The 20,343-nt window shown below is 39.5% G+C and overlaps 1 protein-coding gene across 2 annotated transcripts in view; it reads left to right on the top strand.

The window, feature by feature from the left end:
- Positions 1-20,343, top strand: part of NEGR1 (neuronal growth regulator 1) — a 684,663-nt gene that overhangs the window by 488,154 nt on the left and 176,166 nt on the right. For both annotated transcript variants that reach the window (XM_089515440.1, XM_089515441.1), the window contains exon 4: positions 3,058-3,189. In XM_089515440.1, coding sequence (XP_089371566.1) covers positions 3,058-3,189 — 132 coding nt within the window. The remainder of the gene's footprint in view (positions 1-3,057; positions 3,190-20,343) is intronic.

Raw genomic sequence — 20,343 nt, 5'->3', positions numbered from 1 at the left:
CTCTTAGAACATCGGGTAAGAACCTATTGGAAATAGCAACCTTTAAATATGTTGCTACTTCACAAAGAGCATTCTCATCATCGGCTCTGAGACTTTGGAATAGTCTTTCTGAGGAGATCCGCTCGGCGGCCTCGCTAGAAACATTTAGAAAAGCAGTTAAAACCAAGCTTTTTAGCCAAGCATACCCAACCTGATATGAATAACCTCCTGATATGATATGAATGCTATGCCCCTGTCTATGTATGATCCCTGTCTTGCTTGTTGATGCTATTGTCTGATATTGGATAATTTATCATTTTTAGCTGCTTTTAATTTAATTTTTATGTAAGCACTGTGTGCTGTTATTTAGTCTGTAACCCCGCTTCGATCCACCGGGAGAGGCGGGGAAACATAAATAAATTTTATTATTATTATTATTATTATTATTATTATTGACATGCTGCCATTAAGTTCCATTGTACCCAATGGTGGAGTGGCACACACTGCCACGGGACAATGGGCTGTCCCTAATGGCGGTGCAGCTGTGTGCTCAATCCTCCATTGGAGACAATATAGGCTTGAACATCCATGGATTTTGGTATCCATGGAGGGGGGGGGGTTCTAGAATGGATCCTCTGTGGATACCAAAAGCCAACTGTACTGAAAAGCTCATGGAAGAACATGCCAAGGTCAACTTAATGTTGAACATTAAGAAAACAAAAATAATGACCACAGAAGATCATTAGATGAGAATTTATCCTAGATAATGAGAAAATTGAAATAGTCAAAGAGTTTCCATACCTTGGATCAAAAAATAATCAGAATGGAGACTGCAGGCAAGAAATGAGAAGAAGGCAGATATAGGGAAAAACAACTATTAAAGAACTGGACAAGAACCTAAAATATAAAGATATAACTTAGAACACTAAAGTATCATCCAAGCCATTGTATTCCCCATCACCATGTATGGATGTGAAAGGTGGGCAGTGAAGAAAGCTGACAAAAAGAAAATAAATTTATTTGAGATGTTGTGCTGGAGAAGAGTGCTGACAATACCATGGATGACCATGAACACAAACAAATGGATTCTAGAACATATCATGCCCAAACTCTCCTTGGAAGTCAGAATGCTTAAACTAAGGCTATCATACTTTGGCCAAATCATGAGAATGAATGAATAATTAGAAATGACAATAATGCTAGTAAAGGTAGAGAGCAGTAGAAAGAGAGGAAGACCACATGCCAAACAGTTGGACTCAGCCAGAGAGGTCACAGGCCTGAGACTACCGGACCTGAGCAGAGCAGTGGAGGACAGAAGTGTTAGTAAATTTACCTTTAAATAATTGTGAAAATATTTTGATTGACAGGTGGCATCATATCCTGTGGGATTGCCATAAAATGCTGAGTCAGAGAACATGGCATGATGCAAACTCTGCTGAGGTTGCATCATGCTGTGAGGCACAAGATGATGACTCACAACCAATCCTGTATATAAGTGGACCAAGAGACAGGTCACATGTGGTTTGTTACATGTAGAGAGTGTATTGTTGGATTGGTATGGGTTGGATAGCTTGTAGTTTGGATTGAACTGAAGCTGTAAATTGCTGTGCTACAGATGGAGAAGTTGATAGGAGTCAATGAGGAGAGTTTGTAAATATTTGTAGATATTGCAACCCAAGATAAAGAACCTCCAAGGAGTTGGATGAAATCAGCAGTGTCTATGAGTCATCATTCAGTGTGGAAAGTGGTCAGTGCTTTTCCAATACCTATATCTGGATTTTTTGCTTCCGTATTCTATTATGTTATTGTTGAACTGCAACTCAGTGCATCGTCCTCAGACTGCACTGAAAGTTGGTTCCTGAAATGGCAGTGAGTTCATTAGAGAGTTAACAATGGGGTCCTGGAGATGTGTCATCCACAGTATCGCTATGAGTCAAGACAATCTCCAGAGCAGGTAACAACAAGAATTGTATGATTAAATTAAATAGATTGGAACGCATTTCTCCTACTTATTATGTAGCAGATTCCATAAAGGCATCCATTTTTCATGAAGTGAACCCTCTTTATCTTTTTATCCATGGATTCAAACATCCATGGTTTGAAAATGTTACTAAAATATATAAATTCTCATAAGCTAACCTTGATTTTGCCATTTTATATAAGGGACATAATTTTACTAAGCCATTGTATTTAATGGGACTTGAGGATCCACAGATTTTGGTACCCAGGGTGTGTGTGTGTGTGGTGGTGGTGGTGATCCTGGAACCAAACCCCAGCAGATGCCAAGGGCCCACTCTACTTATACACAGATACCTTTTGGGTTTATTTCTGTGTTCTAATCCGATGAGTTTTCACCCTGTTTGAGTAGGAATTTGCAAGAATGCAGCCTGATTTTGAGAATTTACTTGTGAATAGTTTGACTAAGCAAGCCTGGGGCATTTGTTTTTCATTCTCTTGTTGGCCTGTATCTCAATTTTGAAATCAGTCACATACAATAGAAGTTTGTATATACATTTGAACTTGAGCTAAGACACAATGGATATTGAAGCTGGAACACTGTGATTCAAAAGCTTTAGTAAAAATAAAATGAAATGCCTTTTCACTGCAAACATTTGAAAGATGTGTCAGCTTTTTTCCTAGTTAAAGCGGAACCTTACATTTTGTAAAAGTCAATATAAACTGAGGCGTAATGGCGAATTTTCTTCTAGCCTGCTAGAAGGCTGCTCAGCTCAATTGCAAAATGGGCATGGATTTATTTGATGTATGCTGAGGTTAGTTAACTCTGATCAATTATAAAGAGATCGTGTGTATTCTTTCCTATGCTTGTCATTGTTACAATATTGATACTTAAGAGAGACCATACAATGTGAGGTTGTTTTCCGTACATGGGAGAAGTGGTGAAATATGTTATTGTTCTTCACTTTCATTTTGGGAAAAGTCCTGTCAGCAGTTTCAAGTAGCAGCTTATGAGATAGTTGTTTATACTGAACAAAGCTTTAGTCAGCTCCAATTTTACTTCATCTAAACTCTCTCTCTCTCTCTTAAATATCTTGTTCTTTTATTTCCCCTTAATTTTAGCAAAACCATTTGAAAATGGACAGTATTTGGACATCTATGGAATTACAAGAGACCAAGCTGGGGAATATGAATGCAGCGCTGAAAATGATGTCTCAGTCCCAGATGTGAGAAAAGTAAAAGTCACAGTAAACTGTAAGTCATTTCCAAAAATAGATATTTTCCTCCCTGCTTGGGCTATTTGTGTGTGTGCTTGTGTTGTTGTTGTTGTTGTTGTTGTTGTTGTTTGCCTTCGTGTCATTCTGATTTATGGGGACCCTAAGTCCTCCATTGGGTTTCCGTGGCTGAGCAGGTCGTTGAACCCTTGTATCCAGAGTCATAGACCACTACACCCCACTGGCTCTCACATAGGTATATGTAAATTTCTTCTTGTCATAAATTTTTCGATATCAATTTTGTTTTCCTATGCCACTTAATTATTTTCTTATAAAAAGGGGGGGAACAAGCTTTTTAAATCTTTACTTAAGTATGCGTTACCTCTAAATCAAATATTATACCAATGTTACGAAAGATTAATCAAATATATCTATAGGAATATATAAAGGTAAAGGTATTCACCTTTGACAAGATTGTCAAGTCATCTCTGACTGTAGGGACCATTACTAAGCAGAACAGCCAGCATTGTCAAAGATGACTCCATGGTCTTATGGCCAGCATGGCTGCACAGAACACTGTTTGCCTTCCCACTGAAGAGGTACCTATTTATCTACTTGCATTTTTTTTGTGCTTTCGAACTGCTAGGTTGGCAGAAGCAGGGACTAATGATGGAAGCTCACTTATCATGTGGCAGTTGGGCCTCGAACTGCCAACTTGCCAATCTTGCAATCACCAGAGTCAGCATCTTAATCTCTTGAGTCACCATGCCCTATAGGTTAAAATTATTAAAATTCATTAAAATTCTGAAAATTCTAATACTGATAAGGGGTATAGGTATATATACCCCATATCAATATTAGAATTTCCAGAATTTTAATGAAAAACATTGTGATGTAGAAGAGAAAAGACATTCAGATGGAGAAGTTCAGCATTAAGGCATTGGGGTTTGCTCACAATGTATATGTCTTATAATATCTGTAAAGACATCCTGCATTTAACAGTGATGGAGGATCCCTACAAATAATAGAATGAATATCTCTCAGTGCATTACTAGAGCTTCACTAATCCACCAGTTTCATCATATCTAATCTGACCACCACTGAGGCTCCTAGAGTAGGCAAATATTAGGATGAAGGGGAACAGCTCTTCCCAAGGGGACTCTGGAGGGCTGCGGGTCCCATTTTAACACCCTGTACTCCTCACATGCCAAAATGGTGAAATCTGTTCTTTTTTACCTGACAAGAAATGAAAAAAATAATTTATGCACAAGCATGCCACCAACTACAGATGCATGCCACAAACTATTCATGGCCATTTTTCTGTGTTTGGAGGAAATTCTAGCAGTTTTCCTTAGCTAAACAGGCCTTTCCCCCTCAAATGCTGTTTATTTTATTTATTAAAATATATACATTTTAGGCAGTACCTATGAGCAGTAATGTTCGGATAAGCCCCTGCATTTGCTTCCCTTGGACAAATTTTGTTTCAAAATCAGATCATTTCCGAATTATGGCAGTGGAAAAGCAAAACTATCATGAGAGAGTTTGAGAATGAAATTTGAAATTTTAATTTTAAAAAATTCTGGGGCCTCTCCTTTCTCCTCCCACTGAGCTTCATCCCACTCCCACCATCTCTTAAAGAATATATATATATATATATATATATATATATATATATATATTTTTTCAATAAAAAGAACAAAGACCAAAAAAATCAAAGAAAAAAACCAGTCTTACAACCACATCAAACATATAGACATAGGCGTGGTACAGACCACCCCAATGGGGCGGGTGCAGGCTTTTCACTCTGGATTGGGGCCAGGGCAGCCTCACCAGCAGCCCTGAGGCCCCAATCTGGAATTTTTCTAGTCCACGGAGAAGGGGCAAAATGTCGCTTCTCCATTGTCCAGAAAAGGGATGTCTTTGGGACTTCCATGTCCCCAGACACCCTGGGAGCCACAGCCATGGGAGAAAGGGCCACCCACTCCTTTCTCCTTGGCATTGTTCCCCCGGCCGTTTGGTTGCTGCAGGAACGATGCGTATGACAAAAAGGAGCTCCGTTTTGGAGCTCCTTCCTGCGCCGCAGCTAGGCCATCGTAAGAGGCCTGTGGCAGCACGGAGATGTCACACACACTCTGCTCCATTTGAACGCGGTGTGTGCATGACATCGTCACGTGCCCCGTGTGGATGGGGCCACGTAACGATGGCACCATCCACACGTATTAGGGTTAGGGAGCGTGCAGTTGGTGCAGTAGTATCGGCACGAGTACACCACTGAATGGCGGTCTGTACTGCGCCATAAGCATCTTAAATTATTTATAATACTAAATATAGAAAACAACCATAACTATTCTTCTCTCCTTTCCTACTTTTCTTTCACCACTCATCCAATTAATCCTTCACTTTATCCTTCTTACACTACTCCTCTCCTTCTTCTCCTTGATCTATTTCTCCCTTTAACATCTCCTTTCTGTTCTTCCAGCCCCATTCTTCTCTCTTTCCCCGCTTTCATTTTCCTTTCACCTATAACTGCCTTCTTCCATACCTTTGTCTACTCTTCTTTCTCAAAATACACTCACCTTCAGCTGCATACCTATCCCTCATATTCCATTCCTACATCAACTCTTGTTTTTCATCTCTTAAAGCATTTTAAAGGGAAGCAGGTGAATGCCACAGCCTGTTTCTGCCAAAAGGTTGGTATTTTAGGAGCTATGGTGTCACCCTCCTTAGGGTGTCACCTGGTGAGGTCTGCATCCTGCCACACACACACCTAGTGATTCCATGCTATACTGTCTGTCATTGAAACAGAAACTGACTACAAAGTTGCTCTTTGCTTTTAAAAAGCCTAAACATAGATAAGCTCCCATGCAACAAAATGGCAATACTGGGTGTTGAAGCTGGGTGGCTAAAACAATTTGCCAGCACAAGCAAGCCCATGCAAGATATTTTCCTCACTCCTGCTGTAAAAGGGTTGGAAGTCTGAGGAAACCTGTCCCAGATAGTTGACTTGCAGCATGAAGACAATTCATTAAAACTCAATTTCTTCCGCTAATTCTTTTTTTAATCAACCATTTTAATAGTTGTTACTTAAATAATTAATTCCCAGAAACATTAACTGCCTGAGTAACAATTAACTTTTCAGATTATATTAATGTATTTTTAATGAAGTCACATTTGTTTCTTTTGGGGGTAATTTTCAGGATTGGTCATATTTAGTGATTTAAATTATTTTTATTAAAAATTTAAAACTAATGTTTTACTAATATTTGATTAAGAAATAATGAAATAAATTAGTTTTTTATTTAAACAATGAATGTTAAAGAAAACACTAATGAATGAATGACTTTAACACTAACATTTCCAAACTGTAGTTTGCTAAACTGAGTTCCAGGCTGTACGACCATCAGGTCTCTGGCTGAAGCCCTGAAATCATTGACTCATTGTCAGATAGAGACTTGACTACTTCCACCTTTCTTTGTGAGTTTGTAGTTATGTGTACAGAGACCGACTATCAATTATGTTTGTCAGGGAGGTGAGTCCTAGTGGGATTAGAAAAGCTTGCAGTATAGTCTTGGTACCCTATGCAGATCAGGTGGCTTGAAGGAACATAGTGCGCGTGCACACACACACAGTGTGTATGAAAATATATACAGATGTGTACACAGATAGCATGCAATCGTCCATGCATTTTGGAAATGCATTTCTATCCCTTGTTCCTCTGAACATCTGTTGCTTTGTGAGAATGAAAGGAGGTATTGCCTTTATCCCAAATTTGAATTGATGCAGAATGGGGGGAAAGGATGAAAACGGAAAGTAATATGTCAATGAGGAACTTTTCACTCCATAGATACTATTGGACTTCTATTTGTCCTGGCTTCTGTCTGTCTGAGCCAGGGCAGCCAAGGTTGAGATATGTTAGGAGCTGTCATCCAGCAGCATCTAGAGGACCACAGGTTCTCCATCACAAAGTTGTACATTTCCCCCCAGTAATTAGTTCTTGCATCCATCTGCAGCAATTTCATACATTTAATCTGCACTAAACATTCAAGACCACACGGAGTGTCTCTACAGTATATAGCCTCTGTTTTGGCACCTCTGATGCCTTTCACAATGATGAGCATTCCATTAATCTTATCTCTTCTTCTATATATGATGACTGCCATAAGTCATGAATTGCTAGATAATTCCATTAGACCAGGGGTGGGCAAGGGGTGACCCCAGGACTTCCAGGAATAATAAAAACAATAATTTGAAAACTTTATTGAATCCCATTGCCAACAAGGAAGTCATGGACCATTTCCCAATTTTTTTCCATTTTTTTGCCATTTTATTATTATTATTATTATTATTATTATTATTATTTAGCTATATTTATAAAGCACTGTAAATTTACACAGTGCTGTACATATGATCAGTTAAAAATAAAATAAAACAAAACAAACCTGCCTATGGTGTACAGTCTACAAAAATAATTAAACATAATACATATTAACATTTAAATAATAAAATATAGCAAACAACAAATAAAAATAAACCTAGGATAACAATCATGCAATGTCTGGGAGTGCTTCCCTAAACAGTATTGTTTTTAACTCAGTTTTAAAACTAGGTAAAGAGGCTAAGGAGGTTCCAGGGATGAGGAGCAGCCAGTGAAAAGAGGCAGATCTGGGCTGGAGAAGTGAATAGTTTCCTCCCTATTTAGAACAAAAACAAATCTCTCCTGGGCCTAAAATGGTCCAAAAGGAGACAAGAGTTTGGATAAAGACTTCTCATAGACCCTAGAGGGAGTGGGAGCACCTTGGGGCAAAAATGGGAGGTTTGACAAGGGTGTGTGGTGGAGATGCAGCCCTCCAAGGACTCCTGCGGGTTAATGCAGCTCCCTGATATACCACATTTACTCACCCCCTGCATTAGGAAACAAACCAGTTGAGCACTGCCACTGGTCCCTGGGCTCAGTGGACAGGATGTGACAAGAGGCTTATACTTAAAATCTTTAATTTCATTCTTGTGAGCATGGACAAGTAATTTAATCAATGTTAACTCAGTTTTTCGGGGCTATTTATAGTTGAATTTTTTTTTCTGCACACAAAAACTATCCATGTGTGTGTGTGCAGAACATATATTTTCTGTGCAGAAATGTGTTTTTCTACATTTTAAAAAAACCAGACTTTTTTCCTGTTCAAACTGGGCAGAAAAAGTCTTGCAAAAAGTTCCTGCAAAGGTTCTAATTGGTCTTCTAATCCCAGTTTACAGGAAAGCCCCTTTTCACCTGTTCTTCAAATATTTCATGATATCTTTTCCATCCCTGCTTTTATGTCATGTCCTACCTCTGCATTTTCCAGAAACACCAGACAAGTCGGAATAATAGAGTATCAGACTAGATGGAGACTTGGCCTAAAATAACAAGAAAATATATACTTCCCCCCTTGTTAACAGTTTTTCTCTCTTGATGGATTTGTAGTATGCATGTTGTCATTCAGGGTTTTTTTTTTAATTCAAAAGTGGAGGCAGTATTTAGAGAAGGGGCTATACTTTCCGAAGTGTGCTTTCAGGAGTTCTGTTGCTTAGTGCTTTCTCTTAAATATATGTCTGTATTATTTCTTGACCTTTCATAGGCAGTGTCACCTTCCATTTTGCTGCAGGTTACTTTAAGCTTCTGTAATAGGCTTTCAGTGTTATTCTTGGAGGAAGAAACAGCAATATATAACAACTGAAGACAGACATGATTTTAAAAAATGTTGTAAAAGTGCAGGATATCCTAAAAGTCTTTTTCAAGAGGTAGATGATTTTACATGTTTTTGGCTGTCTATACCTATTAGTGCCTCACTTAGCTTTACTGGATGAAATGCAGAAGTACTGTCAACATCTCTTCCCTTCTACAAGCATGTATTCATTTGGACTAGGGAGAAGAATAACATTTCAAGCTAAAACTTACTTAGATTAGGAATGCATATGCCTTCTATGGTTCCTAGCTACTGGGTGTATTGAATTTGAACTGAAAGCAGTGTAAGACTCTGCACAGTGTGTGAAGCTTTCTAAGTGGTAGCTTTGGTCTCATGCCAGTGGGCCAGTAAATCTGCCCAGGCTTGTAGTCCAGATTTTAACCATTTGCTTCAGCACCTTGGGATGTTTGGACTAAACTCAGGGGCCCTTTCATGCTACACAATTACAGCACTTTGATTTCACTTTAACTGCTATGGTTTCACCCTGTGGAATCAGGAATTTATAGTTTAGGGTGGGTTTCTTAGAATTCTCAGCCAAAGAGTATTAGTGCTTCACCAAACTACAAATCCCAGGATTCCATAAGATGCAGCAATGGCAGTTATAGCAAAAATCATAGTGTTATAATTGTATAGTGTGAGAGGGTTCTTGGAGTGGATTCAGTACACAATAACACGGAAGCCTCCAGCTGGCATTGAGCCTTCTTCTACCTTATGGCCTTTAGATCTTTTGAACTACATCTCCTGTCAGCTCCAGATATCATCACCAATGGTTTTGGAACATGTGGGTTGCCCAGACCATCTGGAAATCCCCTAACTGGGAAAAACTGGACTGTATAGCTTTCAGTTTTAAAGTGTCAAGAAGGGAGGTGTGTAAGGTAGTCACAGCTGGAATCTAAGTGAAAGTCACACCACTATCAGCATACCATGTTATTTCATTAGCAGAGACTTCAGAGCCGTTCTTGTCTTCTTTGTCTACCCTTTCATGCCATCTCTTTGCTGCTGTATAACCAGAAAATCATAATCCATTCTTCCAGTAATACTCTGATTTTAATATATTTTTAAGATCATTGTTCTCTTTACTGAGGCTGTTAGCGAAACAATTCACTTCCTGACTCAGAGCTACTTGGCTACATTGTAGGCTTTGGGACAGCTATAACTATCCTTCTGTCAGTTTTTGCCTCTTAGGTAGCTACTCAAGTTGTTTGGGTGTTCATAGCTCCATGAGGACATGGCAATCTATATGAAAATGTCTGACAGGAATCACCTCTCTGCTGAAGGCCAATTTTTACAGTCTATAGAGTCATGACTGAGGTTTTCTTTAGGGACAGAAAAGTAATTAATTAGTTTTATATTTTCATACAGAAATACTCATTTCTTTTAAAAAAACAACCTTATGTGATGGCTGGTGTAACAGAATGCACCTTACATGAGAAGTCTGTACACCTGTGAGATTTGTTGTGCAGAAAGCACTCTAATCCATGTGTTCATTTCAAAATACTACTTGACCAGTAATGGGTACAAGTGAAAAAATTCACACAAGCCTGCTTTAGCCAATGTAGAATACCTACTAAAATGCATATATTGGTAACATGAAAGCAAAAGATGTATTCATTTTGAAAAAGTGTACACAAAGCACACATGGCTTTCCATGCAAAACCCAATAAACAGTCAAGAATAACACTGAGCAATTCAGAAACTCGGTGTGAACAAGACTGGCAGGTTTTTCCATTCCTGGTTTTCCTGAACCACTTCAAGCTGTAGATGGCATGCAATTTCCTTACAATTCAAACAAATACACAAACAACCCCCTATTTAAAAGCAAGATTGAAAACTAGTTTTTCTAATTGCATTCTTTCCAGAAAAAAGCAAGAAATTCCTGGATAAGTCTAGTCTCTTTCAGAAAACTAATTCTAGACAATGATGACCTATTTTCATTAAGGTATCAATTGTGTTTTTGGAATGAAACTGACTTCAGCACACTTTAGCAAGTGGTCTATAAAGACCAACCCGGAATGTTCTTTTTTCTGGAGAGTTACCATGCTGCTAGCAGCAAGTTGTCAGAGAAAATTCTTTTGGACAAACTAGTTTCTTAGTTATTGCTTGAAGCTCAAATAGAAAAATAAGAGTTCTACCTGAACTGCCCAGAGCTACCTCCATAGTAGGTCTGTGTGGGACTGTACAACCTGCCTAATGAATATGTGCAAACAGAGCAGGCTACAACAGTGTAGTGCCTCAGAAGGACATCATCCTGTTTTCTGATTGCAGAAGCACAGCATTACAGCTATAGAATTTTGTATTTTGCCTCTACATTTTCTGTGACATCTGCAGACATTTTCTACACTTCAACCCATGCAAAGAGCATCTTAGTAATCAGAGGCTGAACATTTCTGACTATTACATAAATAAAGAGGAATTGTTTAATCTAAACCATGTCCTATCTGTGAGGTTGCCAAGAACAGGCCGGCACCTTGGAGCCCACATAGTAGGCTAATTGAATCTTCAGTTGGAGACAGCAAGGTAATTCTTAATCTTGCTTCAGTTATCTGAATATCCATACACAGGTGTTTGCTGTTTATAATAGATACATTGATCTCACACCTGTCAGATAAACACAAACATGTGTAATCATGTGGTATTCTGTTGAATCCATTATTTGGTAAGGTAGATTTTCCTTCCTTTCTGAATCATTCAGTTATGCAAAATTAATTTCCAAGCACAATAGTGCACATAGTTAAGATTATTAGATCTATCTAACAAGAGGAGTAATACACAAGCAAAACTGTGTTTGTATATTTTCTAACTTCCACACCAAATTAGAAACTCAATTCCTCTGAGAAACTGATCAAATATGTCTTCCAACTTTGCTTCTATTACTCATATTGGGAATCTCACACAGTATGAAGGCAAGTCTCATAACAACACAGCATATTGTGTGTTCCGGTCTTGCGCTTAAATCATGGTATATTGCTACTGGTATACCTCTGGTTCTCTGACACTGGAGACTAAACTTTATTGCCTTGTCTGCAAGATGAAAAGAAGATTTTTGAGTAAACTGCTGTATTAACAAGGGGAAGTGAGTCAAACCAGTAAAAAGATCATAGTCACTTGGTCCTTTGATGTGGAAACTGTGTGTCATTTACAGCTCGGCTGTCTTTGGACATATTGAACAGGATTCTGATTTTGTCTAAAATGCTGTAAATCCGGAGTAACTGTCTGGAAATTAATGGTGTTGCACCAGATTTATGGCAGCACATAGCAAAGTGCAATTTGTCCTAATGGCCTTGGCTCTACTATTGTAATTAAAATAGCTGTAAATATTGATAGATGGTTGAACATGTACGTGCAAGCCATGATTCACTGAGAAAGCTTCTACCAGCAGCAGCTTCGGCAAGAGAGATGTTGTGATCTCTGTATCATGCAAATCAGCATATGCCTGACAAGAAAGTTAACTCATCAGGGTGGAGCAGCCATTACACCCACCAGATGTGAATTTAACAGAACAGCTGCAGGCAGGAAAGCTGCTCAGAGTCAGAGAAATGATTTGTGGGTGTGTCTGCATGTTAATTTTCAATGAATGTGTGTGTGCTCATGTTTGAAAACAAATTCCTATAATGCCTCTAATCTACTTTGTTGTTTTCAATGTGTCTAATTCTGAAAGTCATATTGCAAAAACTCCAGGGGGTGCTTTTACCCTCTTTTTCCTTCCTATTTAGCAATTCAAGACATTGTGTCTATACATATGGAAGGACAGACTGATTCATACTTGTTCTTGCAGTGCTCTTCATTCACTGCACACTTAAAGTGCAAATTGACACTCGAATCGTAATTGGGTGCTATAACTTGGGAAGGCGACAAGGCTGGAAGAAATAGTTCTGAATATGTGGTTAATATATGAGGAACAACTTAGGGAGCTGTAGATGTATAGCCTGGAAAAGAGAAGGTTAAGGGATGATATCATAGCCATGCTTAAATACTTGAAGGGATGTCATATTGAGGAGGGAGCAAGCTTGTTTTCTGCTGCTGCAAAGACTAGAACCTGGAGCAATGGATGCAAGCTACAGGAAAAGAGATTCCACCTCAACATTAGGAGGAACTTCCTGACAGTAAGGGCTGTTCAACAGTGGAACAAACTCCCTCGGAGTGTAGTGGAGTCTCCTTCCTTAGAGGACTTTAAACAGAGGCTGAATGGCCATCTGTTGGGGATGCTTTGATTTAGATTTCCTGCATGGCAGGGGGTTGGTCTGGATGGCCCTTGTGGTCTCTTCCAACTCTATTATTCTATGATAATGGAAAGTGGGATGTCTCTATGGGAGTTAGAATGCTGGGATGCTTAAGTTGAGGAATTGCAAGACTTTCCAGTTCTGCTCCCAAGAGATGCTCACCCAGCTGGGATAAAACATCTGATATGGCATTGCTCATTCAGTGACTGGCAGACCTGAAAGTGGTGAAGGACCTAAGATGGCATGGGGGTATAGCTCACTGGACTGAGTGAAACTATCCAAGCCAGCTCTCCAGTGAGGACATTACAGGTATCATAAAGTCACTGCTGCCCCCAATATAGAATAATGTGGCATTGTGGTGATTTGATTCTGTTCGGGAAGAGAATCAGCAACCATTGGCCTTTTCTGAATGATTGGGAAGATTCTCATAAGCTGTGCAAAGAGACAGTTGGAAAATAAAGCATTGTATGAGTGGAGTCCTATAAAGAAAACATTTTAATCTATCTTTAGATCCTCTGATTTTGTTTAGCAATGGACTTGCTCAAACCTAACATTCCAGAGATGGCATAATTTTGGTCAGTCCCAGCTAGAGTAGATCTGTTCAATCAACTTTTGAGTGGCTAGTCAATGTGTAGGTAAATCCCATTGATTGAATGGGTTTACTCTAGTCAGGACTAACAACAAATAATGAAATTTGATTAGATTTCAGTGAATAAATAACTTGCCTTATGAGGTATGTCTACACAAGGAGCACCCAGATGACAAATAGGATACGGTGCCCTTGAGATGGGAGAGAAAGTTTGCATATCACAAAAAGTAGTTGATACGTAGGAAATAATGCAGATACTGTATTATGAATGGCTGGTGGCTACTACTTTCCTGTCTCTATTCTTTTTCATTCTGATCCTTACCAACAATGTGTTGTCTTCTTTGTGAATTATTATGGTTTTCCTTTAAAAGGTCCATGAAATAAGGTCCTCACTGAGATGCAGTTGATAATTCTTTACTGTTTGGAATCCCCCCCCCCCCCCCCATTTATTGCTCTGTGTATTGCTAAAGTTAATTCTGAAAAGTTATGCTGCATAAACACAAGGCATATTTTTGAATGTTGGATACTCATTTCATGTAGCAAATAGCTGCTTAGTCTTCCAAGTGTATGTAAGAAAAATTATCCATTTTAAATTACTTTTCAAATTTGAAGTTTTGTGGTTGGATTGCTTTTGACGAGACATAAACAACAAGGCTCCTGTCTGCCCTTGCAGCATAAATAGTACTACTACTAATCTGTTTTCCTCTTTGTACTGTTTTTATTGCATAAAGTGTGTTTTCATGATAAATATGTGTATTTGATCTGCTCCTTCTTTTGAAATGATGACCTTGGAAAACATGAAGGGTATGCGTGGGAGTGTGTGTGTGTGTACCTGCTCTATGAAGAAAGTGTAATTAGTTCAGAAGCAATGTGAATATCTGCTAGTTTACATGAATTGCCAATTCAGCTACAACAGTTTGATTTTATCTAATTTTATTTAACAAGTGAATATGCATTAGTATTTTAATTATATTTTTATAATATGAAAGCTGAGTTTGAAACTGTAGTCATATATTAACAAGTTCTAAATATGTAATCAGACAAAGTTGATTACAGTTGGAAAGTTGGAAAGCAGTTACCAAATTCTGCCATTCCTAAAAGAAACAATATTCTGAAAGATTAAAATATATTATAAACACATTTATAAGCCTAGATTTCATCTTTTAGCTTTAGAGAAGAGTGATGAGAAAACTCAAGATTCGCATTTAAGGAAGGCAACAGAAACAGTCAGTTATGCCAGAAGGAAAACCTATAGTTCTGTCCATCTTTAAACTGAATGGAATTATGGAACCTAAAGAAGACACAGTACATAAAGTAATTTGTTGTTAACTGTCTTTGAGTCAATTCTGACTAAAAGTGCCCCATGAGTGAGACATTTCCAAGCCTCACTTCCCCATTCACTTTGGTCAGATCCTTGATCAAGTCTATCCATCTAGTATATGGCCTTTCTCTCTTTTTGCTAAGCTCCACCTTTCTTAGTATTATTGTCTTTTCCAGTGAGTCATGTCTTTTCATGGTGTGGTCAAAGTATGACAGCCTCAGTTTGATCATCTTGGCTTCCAAGGAAAGTTCAGGCCTGATATCTTCCAGGACCACTTTGTTGAACTTTTTGGCTGTCTGTGGTAGCTTCAGCATTCTTCTCTAGCACCCCATGAATTGATTTTCTTTCTGTCTGCTTTCATCAGTGTCCAGTTCTTGCATCCATACACGGTGACTGGGGAATACAATGGGTTGGACTATTCTCACTTCACTGTTCAGTTGTATATCTTTGCATTCAAGGATTTTGTCTAGTTCCTTCATAGCTGCCTTACCCAGTTCTAGTCTTCTTCTGATTGATTTTCTGATTGACCCAAGGTATGGGAAATTTTGACAATTTCAGTTTCCTATTGAGCAGTTAATACAGCATAAGAGCAAAACAGTATCATGAAAGTTAGAACCACCCACTTTCCTCTAACTAAATTCCTACCAGTAGAAGGAAGTTCAGTCTGTCCTTCCCATATGTGGAGGATCCATTCCAGACCCACCCCTGAGTATGGGGAAAAGAGCGTATGATCAAGCCCCATAGGAAATAATGGGGCACGTGCTTGTGGTGGCACAAGGGGCGCATGGCCTGAGTACGTGTCCCATTATTTCTGCCTGAGCTTGCCTTCCGCATGAGCTCTAAGCCGAAGAAAGCAAGCCCTCCTATAAGGAGGGCTGACTGTATATAATTGGACAGAAAGTGACATCAGGCTGGGCAACACACAGACTTCCCATGGGAGAGAGATCCCAAATCCAGGACACTGCACCAGAGCAGAGCTAGATTGGGTGGGTGGGGACAATTGGCCCTCCAGCAGTTGTGCTGTATCTCCCATGATGACGAGGGAAGTGTTGGCCAGTATATTAAATTTGGGCGAGACCAACTGCTGTCATAGTCTGGGTAAAAATCACACAGCTACAGCCCCAAACACCACCGCCCCATCTATTGGTATTGACAGTGTGCTGACCACTTTTCACACTTAAAAGAAACAATCACAGACAGTTGATTCATCCAAAGTCCCAGAGGGTTTTATTTTTAGTTATAATATGTACAACATAATACAGCACACACACACACACACACACACTACTCTCTGACTTTCAATCGGATTTTAGTATTGAATTTGTTTTAATTAGTGTAGTAATTTAATTCTATGTTAATATACTATTTTTGTATGTTTTTAACTGTATGTTGTTTTTTTAATGTTGTAAGCCACCCTGAGTCCCAGCCTTGGGAGAAGAGCGGGATATAAATATAATAATAATAATAATAATAATAATAATAATAATAATAACTTCAACATCTGTTTCACAGCTACAAACTAAAACATAGTAGCTCACAGCAAAAACCTGCTGCTCCAACAAAACCTCACAACCAACCAAACATTCCAACTGTCATTTCTTAGCTGTCATCTGACATGTAACCATTAATACAGAATGTTGGCTGTGAGTCATCATTCAGTCAATCAAAATATTTTCTGTTGTTTAAACGCATATTACACCAAGAGGAAGTTAGGATTAACAGCATGTGGAGAACCACACAGTCTCCATCTCATCTGTACATTGTCACATTCACTTTTAATCACCACAGGGTGACATGTGTATATATAGAACCCTTGGAGTAAGATCTGAGATCTGCATGACCATCAGAAATGTAATTTTAATTGCTTTACAAGATATGACACATCTCAGTGACAGATTTAGCGAGGGAAGGTTAGATTTGGAGTGGGGGAGTTTGCTGCTTGAAAGTGGCAGATAAAAGCTACCCTCTGTTGACTTTTTTGTAGCCTTAGTTTCAGAGAAAAGAATTTCAATAGAACAACATGTTTGGGTTTATTTTATTTCTTAAGCTTTTGCAGAGCAGCTTAACTTATTTAGCATTTCTTGGAAGTCTGTGTTACTGTTGCTATGGAAGTTTGCATAATAGTAGCCATAATGCTCATTTTACTTTCAGTTCAGATATACTTTACCAGTTGCCTGAACTTAATTATATCTGTACCCTTAAACCTGCTGTGGGAGAAATAAGGGGACTGTGGAGTTGGTTGTGGCTTTTTTTTTCTTCTTTTTTTTTTGCTGTTGAGAAATGTCATCCGTGCTTTAATCTTTTGGATGGTATGTCACCTTAGAACGGTTCAGGTTTTTTTCCCATTTCATTTGATAAGAACATGAAATAATTGTTTCAGTTAAACACAGAACATCTTAAAATATAAACCTGGGGGACAAATGAAACTCCACAACCCTATGTAGGATTCCTTTTCATAGCATTATCTAATGAAGGAGGTGCACAAACTGTTTTGATAAAATTATTGACTGATCTACAGAATAATTGTACACTTATCTGGACAATGCAGGCAGAATGGAAATATTTGATGTATGCAACTATTCCCTTTCTTTTAGCCATTCCAGTATCCACCATTCTGTGGGCATTGCAAACCCTCCCACATACCCCAAGGAATAAAGACCTAACAACTGTTTATTATTTATTTAATTTACATCCATCCTTTCTGCAAATGTGTGACCCAAAGCATCTTTTAGTATAAGTAAAAGCCAAATACAAATAGTCAGTGTATCATATAAAAGTTTAAATAAATAAAATAACTAAAATTAATTTTAAAATAATTTTAAAGCGTTTAATCCATACTAAAACCAACAAATTTGGATTTAAATTTGAACTTAAATTTATGTAAACTAAACCAGTATGCAATGTGGAAAGCTGTTAGCTATGCTAACATCAACCCAGAGATAATTCCGTAATGCCAATCTGAAAGTGAATGGCCTCAGATCAAAGGCATTTATGAAGGAATGCTCCATTGTGTCCTGCCACAGCCAGATTCCACAGTTGGATACACAGATGGGAGGCTGAGTAGCTCTTGTTGTGGTCCATCTGTCAGACCCCACAAGAACATGTCTCAAAAGAGGCCTTGATATGATAATAACTCCAGTTGGACCATTCTTTATCATGTGACGCCCCAAAGATGCCAAGAAAGCCCAAATCTCTACATACCCACCTTGGACTGCACTGTGCCACCTCTCTTCAAAGAAATTAGCCCAATTTTAACAGTCCAGTGAATAAAAATTCAATTAGACAAATTCAAAACGAGGTAACACAGTGTCAAATTGAACAGCAGTCAAAATAGCCAAATTAACCAAATTAAATAGTAAATTGAACCAAATTAAATAGTAATTGAAATAGCTGGGGAGACTGGGAAGCCACATGAGAATTATGGAAGCTATAGCATTTGATGATCTTTGTTTGATACCCCTTCCCCCAAGTGACATTGGGAGATAGGGGCAAGCTAAGTGAGGATCACCAAAGGCCATAACCTTCCATCATCCTGACTTGGCTTCTCCACTGCCTGACATTGGGAGATTGGGGAGATAGCCAAGTGAAGACAATTGCAGAGGCTATATAATCTTTCATGATCCTTGCTTGGCTTCATCCCACCTTTCCCCACCGTGACACTGGGGGGAGGGGGAGCCAAGCAGCAAGGATCATGATGGCTATCAACTTTGATGATCCTTGTGTGCCCCCTTGCACACCCACCACATGACATGGTGGTAGGAAAGCCAAGCAATGAGGGGTGTATTCATCCATTTTGTAGGGGCCAGATAGGATTGCCATAACTGTCTACCTGCAAACCAGGACAAATGTAGGACAAAATTTAGCCCCAAATGTAGGACATATTTTGTAAATGGAGGACATGAACAACTAAAAAGCAAAAAATTAATAAATTCAAAAAGTATTAATTTAAATGCATGCTTCTTAGGCATGGTCAAAATGGAGGACATTTTGACATTCTTCCTGGTCCTGGATGGAAGTTTGGGATGTAGCTTTGTGTGGTGGACTAGGACTCTGGAGATAAGGGTTCACTTCCCTGCCTATGGATGACCTCAAGCTCAAGCAAGTCACACTCTCTCAGTCTCCTCTGCGGAAAGCCATGGCAAAACTCCTCTGAACAAACCTTGCCAAGCAAACCCCAGGATAGGTTTGCTTTAGGGTCTCCATAAGGTGGAAAACAACTTGAAGGTAAACAATAACAAAGAATAACTGAGTATTGTACCTTTAAGTGCAGTGGAGGGTTCAGCATGGTGGAGTGGCCTAGGACAATGGGAGACCAGGGTTCAAACCCCAACATGGCCATGGAAACCCACTAGGAGACTTTGGGCAGCAAGTCACACTCTCTCAGCCTCTCAGGAGAAGGTAAAGGCAACCCTCCCTGAAGAAACTTGTCAAGGAAACTGTTTAGGAACACCATAAGCTGGAAAGGAGCTGAAGGCACACAACAACAACAACAACAACAACAACAACAACAGAGGAAGAGGGAAAAGGGGGAGAAGAAAATGAAGGAGAAGGAGAAAGAAGGAAAGGAGGAGAAAGAAGAAGAATAGGGAAAAGTAGATAAAAATAAAAGGAGGAAGAAGAGGAGGAGGAAGAAGAAGATGAGGAGGAAGAGGAAGAAGAAGAGGAGGGTGAAGAAGAAGAGGGGGAGGAAAGAAAGGAGAAAGAGAAAAAAGAGGAGGAAGATGAAGAGGAGGAAGAAGAGAAAGAAGAGGAGGAGGAGGAAGAAGAAGAAGAGGAAGAAGAAGAAGAGGAGGAGGAGGAGGAAGAGGAAAAGGTAAAAGAGCCCCCCCAACCCCCCCCCACCACCATCAGGGCCGGCAGCAGCCACAGAAGCCCCCTAATCCCCACCCTCCCACCAAAGAGAGAGGCCTCTCTCTTTATCCCACCGCCATTGCCGCGCCAAAAGTGTGCAAATGGCAGTGGCGGCCCCTGAGGCCCCAGCACAGCTCCTCCTACCTGGGCTCCTCCTCTTCTGAGCCAGCCACTGCCCCTTGTGGACAGTGGAGGCACCGCAGGCAGCTCCTCTAGCCAAGCCAAGAGAAGGAGGAGCTGTGGACGGGCCTGGAAGTGCGCCAGAGGCGCGCAAACGCCCAGCCCCCTCGGGCCCAGGACAAACTGGTGAACCCGGGTGGGGACGATCCAAGGGCCCCAAAACCGGGATTGTCCCAGGTAAAACCGGGATATGGCAAGCCTAGGGCCAGAAGACAGGGAGCTGAGAGAAGAGGGACATCCTTATTGACTGTGTTCTAGTAGCTGGTTTGCAGACATTGCTGTCATGTGCTGGCAATTAAAACAATCACCTTCT

This window comes from Sceloporus occidentalis, unplaced genomic scaffold, assembly GCF_023333645.1.
Source record: "Sceloporus occidentalis isolate IW3139 unplaced genomic scaffold, rSceOcc1.0.p SCAF_3, whole genome shotgun sequence".
In the NCBI taxonomy this organism is placed as follows: domain Eukaryota; kingdom Metazoa; phylum Chordata; class Lepidosauria; order Squamata; family Phrynosomatidae; genus Sceloporus; species Sceloporus occidentalis.
Note: the sequence above shows the minus strand (reverse complement) of the source record. Positions and strands in the feature narration are given on the sequence as shown.